Raw genomic sequence first — 10,485 nt, 5'->3', positions numbered from 1 at the left:
GTAAGTGAAACCCAAATGTTCCCTGCTAAAATCAAATAATGATAACACAGAATCAATTCAAAGGGAGAAAAAAAATGAATACAGATTGAATTCTCTCCGTTTTAAAACTCTCCACCATCAGTTTTTCTTAAGCCTTTGTTGCCTACTACTTGTCAGATGGCTTACAGAATGACAGGTTTGAAAACTGTGAAATAGTATGCCAAAATATCAGAAAACCTGAAACCAACACCCAGGATTCTTAGTTCAATCGCTGGTGCTATTAATGAGAGCGTGCCCAAGAGTTCTGCCCTCAATATTGCTTAAGAGCCACAACCTTCTCATAGTAAATGTGTTCCCAGTTGATATTAAAGAACATGTAAACATTTTAATGTATCCAAGAAAGCACTATGAATATCCTATTAGCTGTACCCTCAATGTTTGAGAACCACCACCTTAATGTCTGGCTCGAAGATGATCTTTGGGGTACACGTCAAAGGAATGCTTTCAGACCTACCACTAAGGTTTTTGGGGTTCCAAGATGAGACTTCCAAATTCTATTCTAAAGTGAAAAAATATGGCTAGATTTTAGTATAGATGACTCTAATGTTTCCACTTTCCCCCTAGACTAACTAGCATTTATTTAAGTATGCTCATATTAAGGTATTTGTGTGTTTGGTTTTCTTTTTATTTGTTAACTATTCACTGTATTACAATTTGGGGAAATTCTGCAATATACTTTCAGGCAGTTAGCTTAAAAATAATGAGATTTCAGCTCTTAGCACAAACAGCCCTGAGAAGAATGCATTCAAATTACAGCTTAACTAGAAATAGCTAGCTGAGAAACTTCAAAGTTAAAAAAAAAGAAGAAAAAAGAAAAGAAAATCTCAAAAAGTCGTGTCAAAAAAAAATTACCAACATTTTGAGGCACTACCAGACTACAGTACTTTTAAGAGTTGGGAGGACTTTGAAAACATAAATCTAAAGCTATGTGTGCATATTCACACACTCATTGTGCTGTAATCAAAAACTATATCCCCAAATGATAGAGGCTAAACATGATACTGCAGCATCTTCTATTAAAGACATCATGCTCTGGCTACAGGAAGAGTTTTGGTAGTTAATAAGGAAGCACTGGTACAAAGATGTGTACCATAACTGGTAACAGTGTCAAGAGCTTGGTTAACAATTTCTTAAGTGACTGACAGCCCTTGGAGGGGAGCATGAGAAAAATAAGTTAATGGTGTTTATGATGCAAAGTCTAAGTCAAAGTAGCAATCATGTGATGCCTCCAGAGGGTATAAAGACTTTGTAGCAAATAAGGTACAACAAAGTCTGTCACAGTAGCAATCAAATGCTGTTCTAGAAAGAAACACATTTGACCTAGCAATACTGAACTGAGCTTGGGGAAATGCCTGCAGACAAAAATGGTGCATCACCGTTTAACACGGCAACCTGACGGTTAACACTTTACACACGGTACCATGTGATATTTAGCATCTGCTACAAAAAAGTACAACAAATAGGAAAGGTCAACCTTGAACATTTCTCTGATGTCAAAAGAAATAACTTTTGGTCTATGTTAAAGAAAGTGTCCAGCTTCCTTTTAATATAATGTGTAACATTTACTAAATAATTGTTCTAGAGAAACACCTACTGGCTTATGTGAAAATAAACAGTCCTGTATCCTTAAAATCTATACTTATAAGTCAGAAGAGTATTTATATTTCATATAGTGCATAAATGAAATCTTAATGCATAAATAACTGTTATTCAAGATAGGAAGACAAAATTGCACTGTGGTAATATGTACATCCTTTACATTGCAATTGAACATTTATTTCTATGCAGTTTGACAAGTCGGGAAGGACATGGGCATGCTAATCCAGAATAAATACTAAGTTAAAACACTAGCATGGCTAACTAGAGCGTATGAATGGTCAGCAAGCGGCACACACTGGTAACTTTCCAGAATTCCTGTGGGTACCATTGCCAACCGGTAGCAAGTAAGACACACAGTCCCAAACGGCAGAGCAGTGTGCAGTGGATTCGTAAATAGAACACTGGAAATATTTAACCTAATTCCTAATTGTGCTTCGGATGGGCAAAAGCGAGAGAAAATTTCCCATTACAAATCGTCAATGACAAACTCAACACTTCTTGTGCCTCCGATTCTCCTCTTGTCTCCTCCTTATACACTCCTTGATTACAAGCATCTTGGTCCTCACCCAAATGAGTCTCCTGAGGTGAACACAAGATTTGACAGGACACACTAATCAAGCAGTTAGCACGATGGGACCTTCTGGCCCTCAGGCCTTTTCCAGTCACAGACCATGTTTGTCGTAGCCATGTACCCGTGAATATCTTCGGCTAGATGATGGGAACAAAGGCATTCAGAAGTCCAGGCATGCTGCGAGAGGTTCTGCAACCAGCGTGAAGACCAGCGGGCACTGCTGAAATGGGATTTTGTCCTACACTCAAGTCCACTTAATGACTGATAATGAGTCTAAGGTCCTTACAAAGATTGAAAATGTCTAGAATTTGAGAATAAGATATGCACGATTCAGAATACAGAGCAGAAATGCAGTGGTATCAACTTAAAAGCCTTTAAAAGGAATTCTGTGTACAGAAGTCTTTCCCAGCTATTTTTCCATATCTCGACCTAATGTGACAAAATAATCAGAAAAAAATAAATGTATATACTTCTTAATGGAATAGTAATTACTAAATAAACTGCTGCTTCTCCCATGATTCACATTAATTTTACCAAAGTACATTTACTTCCAAATTAAAGTAAGCACCTACAGTTTCTATCTGAAAAATATTTTAATATCAAAATATTTACTTAAAAAAGGTTAGAAATGAGTGATGACTGGTAAATTACCAATTCACCAACACTTACTTAATGTGATTAAAACAAGCACTGCAGTGTCCGGTAAATCTGATCATTCCTCCATATGAATGAATGGAAGAAATGAAAAACAAAAGCTAAGAGCACACAAAAATGAAAGGCAACTTTCTATTGTTCACCATGATTATAAAAGGCCTCAAATGAAAACAGACAGCACTGACCAGTCCTCTGTGCTACTGTCCTTTATAGCTTTTTTTAAACCGATGAATCTAAATAATATTTACCCAATACTGCAACATACCTCTGTTAATCACAAGCAGATACTAAAAATCACTATATATTATATGTACGTCCACGAAAAATTTGACAAAGAAGAGTATAACATAATATAATTAGTTGCACATGGCTACCAAGGTAATTGACAATTTTTGATAATTATTTATCTTAAGGATTTGTGCTCGCTACACACAGGTTGACAATCTCAATCTATATATAGTCTATTGATGCTGTGATAGTCTGAAGTCTGAAATGAATGTAGAACAATTCCATTTCTATGTGGTGCTTCAATTCCACTACATGCTACACTTTTTTATTTGAAACCCTGGTTTATTTATCACTGAACTAAGATTCAGGATTGATTTACTCAGATAAAGCACTTCTGCTAAAGCTGCCTTATCTTTTCTGGGATTTAACATCCTGAAAATCAAAGGAAACATACCTATCAAATGAACGGAAACACACACACACACACACACACACACAAAAACAAAACCAAAGCAGACCTAGGCATTTAGTTTTTTGTGTGTGTTTTCTCGGTGGTTTGTGTTGTTTTTTAAATTGCCAATTCCCTGCAAAACTAACCCAGCACAATTTTAAAACAATTACAAAGAAATGAGGTTGCTGATGAAGGCCATTAGCTCTGGTGACAACTTAGAACCACACTTAAGATCTGCAGCTGACCCAGACCTAAACGGTCTGCTCGCGGCTGATGGTTGCATCTATTTGCAGGGCTTTATGGCTACGGCGTACTCTTCACTCATGGCACACATGACAGACACCTGGAAGGAAAAATGCAGGCAAGTCATTCCTAAGTTCATAGACTCACCTATACACACACCTCTCTCTCTCTCTCTCTCTCTCTCTCTCTCTCTCTCTCTCTCTCTCTGTGTGTGTGTGTGTGTGTGTGTGTGTGTGTGTGTGTGTGCGCGCGCGCGCGCGCGCGTGCACGCATAGAATATATTTAATTCCCCGTCATTGTTGTGTGCCACTGTGTTGGAACCAACTCATAGCTAACTCGCAGCATAACTCATAGTGGGTTTTCAGAGGCAGGAACTGCATGCGTGTAGATCGGCTGTCCTTCTCCCATGCAGCAGCTGGGAGATCGGAACTGCGTCCCTTTGGCATGGACAGTGCAAGTTCCTGGAAAGGAATACACTAAAACTAATCTACTTCCATGAGTTTTCTAGAGTGAAATTGCTTAGAAAGAACATGTTTGAACATTTATTGGCACCCTCATAGCATCCCTTTAGTCAATTTAAGAATGATGGGGCATCTATTAAAATAAATGAACTGTGATATCTTCCTTGGTAAAATAAATGAACTGTGATATCTTCCTTGGTAATCAGTTCTGAGGGTTTTATGGGGGAAAACTGGTCTTATAAAAAGAACTTTTTAAATTGGAGAATAACCTTATAAAGATTAAGTCCCCACGTGTATTAAAAACTTTTCCAAGTAAGGTGAAAAGAAAACTTACCAACTGGGAAAAAAACATCTGGCAACACTATCTCAGACAAAGGCCTCATAACAAGAGTTTACAAAATACTATAGGACCTCCACAAGAAAAAGATCGATAACCAATTCCAATTCCAAATTTGTAATTACAAAATGGGCAAAAGATACGGGAAGACTTTTCTCCAAAGAAAGACTTTTGGATGGTCAACAGACACAGGAAGATATGCTCAAAATCACTGGCAACAAGAGAGATGCAAATCAAAACTACAACGAGATACCAAGTAGCAGTGGCGAAGTTTAACAGGAGAGCAAGTAATAAATGTTGGAAAGGAGGTGGAGAGGTGGGAACGCTCATTCACGCTGACAGGATGGTAAATGGTACAAGTACTCTGGAAGGCAGTCTTGGCATTTCCTCAAAAAGTTGAACATTGAAACTCCACATGACCCAGCTATCCCACTGCTTGGAATATACCCCAAGGAAAACAAGCTGAGATGCAAATGCAGATAGGTACATAAACAGATCTGTTCACAGCACATACCACAACGTAATGGATTGAGAAATTGTGGCACATTCACACAGTGGAATACTATGCAGAACTCAGGAGCAATGATTTAGAGCATTACTGCATGACTTGAGAGAGACTGGAGAGCATTATGTTACTGAAATAGCTCAGTTTCATAAGGTCAAATACTGCATAAGATCATTATTGTAAAAATAGAAGGATAACTCTAAAAAAAAAAAGAGGATAACTAAAAACAACTATGAGATATCATCTCACCCAGTCAGAATAGCAAAATTTAACAGAACAGCAAGTAACAAATGCTGGTGAGGTTGTGGAGAAACTGGAAACTTTATTCTCTGTTGGTGGGAGTGTAAAATGGTGCAACCACTGTGGAAGGCGGTATGGAGCTTTCTCAAAAAGTTGCAAATAGAGATACCATTTGATCCAGCAATTCCACTACTGGGAATATACCCCAGAGAGACCATCACTGACATCCAAGCAGATATATGCACACCCATGTTTATCGTGGCTTTGTTCATAATTAATAACAAGGAGTTTGAAACAACCTAAGTGCCCATCAACAAAGGAATGGATAGAGAAGCTGTGGTATATTCGCACAATGGAATACTATGCTGCATTGAAAAACAGGAACTCATGCAATATTATTCAAAATGGGTGACCCTGGAGGACATTATACTGAGTGAAGTATCTCAGTCACAAAAAGACAAATACTGCATGGTGCCATTGTTGTAAAACAGGACTGACATCGGGGTTGGAGGGAGATGGGATAAATTATGTATACTGCATTGAAACAGATGAGGGAGAGAACTGTTTAAAAGGAATATGTGATTAGGTATTATTGTCACGACAAGAGTCTAGAACGAAGGCTGCATAGTGGAGTGGACCTGGGGAGAGAGATTGTAAAACAACTAAAGAATTTTACTTTTCAAAGAGAAGAGTATACGGGGGGGAGAAAAGTGCAACAATGAATGAATGGAAATCCAAAGTCTCTGTAAATTTTCATTAAAATTCATAATAATAAAAATATTTTAAAAAATAGAAGGATAACTAATAAAACGTGTATGGGGGCCTAAGAGGAAAGACAAAGGGGCAGAGCAGTGAAGGTGCATAAGGGGAAATCACTGGGTCACCAGATTTGGTGGGTGGAGCAAGGAGGTAAAGGAAATGGAAAGACCTGGTGAGGACCTGAACAGACAGGGTAATGGTGAGCAGATTCATTTTATAACACAATATGTGGGAATGATTGTATGAAACACAATACGTATGAATTTTGTATGCAAACCAATATAAAAGAAAAATTTTTTAAAAATTACTTTTTGATATTTCACCAAGCAAAAAAAGGCCCTTAAGATAGATATGGTTTGCTAGCTGGTGTAGGTCAAGGTTTCTATAAACTAGAAGCCATCACTCCACGGTCTTTACCTGCACGTCTTCACCTGCGTTGTACTTTCCTTCTATCTCTTTGCCTAGTTCACCTTCTGGCAGTTTCAGATCTTCACGAACTTCACCCGTCTCTGTCAGCAGGGAAAGGTAACCGTCCTGAATGCATATCAGCTAGTAAAAGAAATTATATCATTGGTACTGATTAGATGCAGTTATGCCTTTCATACTTACATAAATTATAATGTATATCAATTTGTGTAAGGACACCAGACTATATTAATGCTGATGTTTAAAAAATGCTAGAAATAAAGGGAGCCCTGGTGGTTTAGCAGCAAGAAGCTGCACTGCAATCCCAGAGGTGAGCAGTTCAAATACACCAGTTGCTCTGCGGAAGGAGGGGCAATCTCCTCCTGCACCAGCCAGATCCGATTTGATGGTTGTTGTTGTTATTATGTGGCATCAAGTCGCTTGCAACTCATAGCAACCCTATGTACAACAGCCCTAAACCCTGCTCTATCCTGTGCCAATCTCACTGCCTCTGACAAACCCATCCCGATTACCTGAGTCACTGAATCAATCCACCTTATAGAGGGTCTTCCCCTCCTGTGCTGTCCCTCTATCTCTCCCTCCTTACAACATGTCCAAAGTATGTTAGACGGAGCCTCAGAATCCTTGCCTCCAAGGAGCCACCCAGTTTAACCTTTTCCAGGATGAATCTGTTTGTTTTCCTAGCAGTCCATGGTACTCTCAATACTCTTCTCCAGCACCACAGCTCAAAGGCATCAATTCTCCTTCTATCTTCCTTAATCATTGTCTAGCTCTCTGATACATAAGAAGTGATTGCCAAGATCATGGCCTGTATCAGGTGCACCTTAGTCTCCAGAGTGACACCACACACACACAAAAAAAAACAATAAAAATTTTTAAAAATGCTAAAAATAAAAATATTTTTAAAAATATAAAATATGTACAGAAGTATAATTGGCTCTTCCCTGCACCCCCTCAACTCTCTATTAGTCAGCAGGTTTCTTTAGAGTGTGTCCTCAACATTATTATGTACACAATGCAAAAATAATTACGCTTTACAAAAACCCACTTGTTTTCAGTAAATTGTTTTATCCACTTCACAATGTGCCATGATTCTCTTAAAATGAGAAAATGAGGCCCTATCTTGGAATTGCTATAAATCCAACCTCATGGCTGCTGCTAGGATCTGTCCAGTCAACTATAACTCCTAGTAATCCTCTGAACATCAGTTCTGAATCTGCTCTCTCCCACATCACCGTCACGGCATGTCGGAGCCTCCTGTTAGGAGTCATTCTATGCATCCAGCGTGGTGAGGGTCTCTCTCTCGCTGGCTGACTTTCCGTCTTTCGTAGCATGATGTCTCTTTTCTAAGGAGTGGTCCCTCCTGACATCACGCCAAAAAAACACGTGACAAAGGGTCATCATCTTTTCCTCTATGGAACGTGGGTGCACTTGTTCCAAGTCAGGCTAGTTCTTCTGGCAGTCCATGGGATAGTATTGTTGTTGTTATTATTATTATTATTATTCTTTACAGGCACGGATTCTTCTTCTGTCCTCCCTAGTCACTGTCCAACTTTTGGATGCATAGGAACTAATGGAAAAAGCCATGACCTGGAACAGGCGCACTTTAGTCTGTAAACTGGCATCCTTGCTCTCTAGCACTCTGGAGAGATTCCTGACAGTTTCCCCAATACAACATGTCTTTTTCTTTCTGGACTGCTATTGTCATGGGCGTTGATTATGAATCCAAGTAAAATGAAACAGTTGACACTTTCCATCTTTTTCCCCTTTTATGATGTTGCCTATTGGTCTAGTAGTGAGACTTTTGTTTTCTTGATGTTGAGATACGTAATCCGTATTGAAGGCAGTCGTCTTGGATCTTAAGCCCTCTTTATTAGCAAGTAAGGCTGTATCACTTGCATAATGCAGGCTACTGATGAATCTTCTTCCAAGTCTGATGCCACGTTCTTCTTCCTCCAGGCCACTTCTTCAATAATTTGCTCAGTATACAGTCTGAATAGGTGTGGAGAAAAGATACGATCTTGAAACACATCTTTCCTGATTTTAAACCTTGTAATGTTCCTTCCAAGGGTATATAGTACAGAGTGATCTAACTATTTTTTCTATTGTTGTTATTGATTATTGTCAGGTCAGAACTGACTCATCGCTGCCCCTATGGCAGGTTTTCAGAGGCAGTTAAATTGCACGAGAGGAGACTGCCCATCCTTCTCCTGTGGTGGCCTCGAACCATGTACCTTCAAGACTGCAGTGCAGCTTCTTGCCTATTAATATGTCGAAAAGTTGTTTTCTGGTTTTCTCTACTATCACAAAGTAGAGAAATTTGGTTTCCAGTTTACATAAACACTTTTTTTTAAATTTCAAAGACTTAGGGTATTAGAGATATTAATAAAATAAACTCAGGCAACATCATGATAGATGGAGAAAGGACTAAAATTGTCAATGAGTTCTTCTTACTTGGATCCACAATCAGCAATCTCGGTACCAGCTGTCAGGAGATCAGGAGATGTATTGCATTGGGTAAGTCTGCAGTGTGGGACCTCTCTAAATTATTGAGGAGCAATGGTATCAGTCCACAGACTAAGGAGCACCTAATTCAGGTCATGGCCTTCTCAATCATTTGCTATGCATTTGAGAAGAGGACAGAAGAAGTGGTGCCTTGGAGCTGTGGTGCTGGAGAAAAGCACTATCTTATGGATGGCGGCCAAAAGAACAAGCAGATGTCTCTTGGAGAAAGTGCAGCCATAGTGCTCCTTGGAGGCCAAGGATACAAAGCTTCATCTCACATACTGGGGCATCTTGCTGGGAGAGCCCACTCCTTGGCATTGTGCTTGGAAAGGTAGAGGGACAGTGAAGGAGAGCAAGACCTTCAATCAGAGCAACTGACACAGTGAAGGAGAGGAAGACCCTCAACGAGAGGGACTGACACAGGTACTGCAGCAATGGGATCCGGTGGGTCAGAGCAGATGAGGATGGCACAGCAGAGGACAGGGTTCAGATCTGTTGTTCATTGGGGCACGATGAGTTATACTCAGTTCAGTGGCTTCTAACAACAATCATCAATATAGAAAAAGGTGCAGTTGTGATAAATGCATATTTGTTGTATCACAGACATGAAGAAGCTGCCCAGTGTGCCCGTTTATCCAACGGCACGTATGTTGTCAATGTGGGCAGGACTCGAACTCAGCTCGTTGCCACTCAGTTGGAACTGACTCACAGCTGACCTTCCAGAGGACTTTAGGGAGGCTGTAAACTGCATGAGAGGACAGTGTCCATCTTCTCCCATGGAGTCCCCCCCACTGGATTCAAAATGCCAGAGACACCACCATTGGTTATCAGCATTATTTCTCTAGACCTACATTACCAGAGCTCCCTAGAACTCTAACAGATACTGTAAAAAGCAGCCTTCCACAATACCAAAGTCTCATACACACAAAAGGAGTCAGCAATGTGGTTCTTGATCCCCTTAATTACTACGACACAGCACAGGGTGCAGCAGAGTTAAGAGTTTTAAAATTCACCCCTGTGGAAATACTAAATCTGGTTAAGGCATCCACAGAAGTAACACCTACCACAGGAAACCGGAGTTTTTGTACAAGGGCTATTTCCTCACAAACAAGCAAAAACCCCCACCCAATCCTTTGTACAAAATAACAAGTTTTAATTAATCTTTTATTTATTAAAATGTGTGTGTAGTAGTGGTTGCTAGATTTGAGGGATAAGGAAGCAGAAGTAGAAATGCTTCTCACAGATCTTTCAGCAACCATCTCAAAAAGAATTTGCCAATTTCAGGAGTTAAAGGCTTCACAGCCCTTAATGACTGACACACAGAGGCAGGTAATACTGGTATTCTGACAGTCATTTACATAATGGCAGTATTTTAGTTTTTTTAAAAAAATTTTTTTAAATTTATTATTTTTGTGTGAGTGTACCATCAAATCAGATCTGACTGGTACAGGAGGAGATTGTCCCTCC

At 39.5% G+C, this 10,485-nt stretch overlaps 1 protein-coding gene across 1 annotated transcript in view; it reads right to left on the bottom strand.

The window, feature by feature from the left end:
• Positions 1–3,655: 3,655 nt before the first annotated feature.
• Positions 3,656–10,485, bottom strand: part of EIF5A2 (eukaryotic translation initiation factor 5A2) — a 20,840-nt gene continuing 14,010 nt past the window's right edge. The window contains exons 3-4 of the mRNA XM_006890358.1: positions 6,505–6,636; positions 3,656–3,885 (exon numbers count right to left, since the gene is read on the bottom strand). Coding sequence (XP_006890420.1) covers positions 3,826–3,885; positions 6,505–6,636 — 192 coding nt within the window. The 3' untranslated portion in view covers positions 3,656–3,825. The remainder of the gene's footprint in view (positions 3,886–6,504; positions 6,637–10,485) is intronic.

The sequence above is a fragment of the Elephantulus edwardii genome, unplaced genomic scaffold (assembly GCF_000299155.1).
Source record: "Elephantulus edwardii isolate Elephantulus edwardi_28Jun2011 unplaced genomic scaffold, EleEdw1.0 scaffold00088, whole genome shotgun sequence".
Taxonomy (NCBI): domain Eukaryota; kingdom Metazoa; phylum Chordata; class Mammalia; order Macroscelidea; family Macroscelididae; genus Elephantulus; species Elephantulus edwardii.
This window is presented reverse-complemented; position numbering and strand designations above follow the sequence as displayed.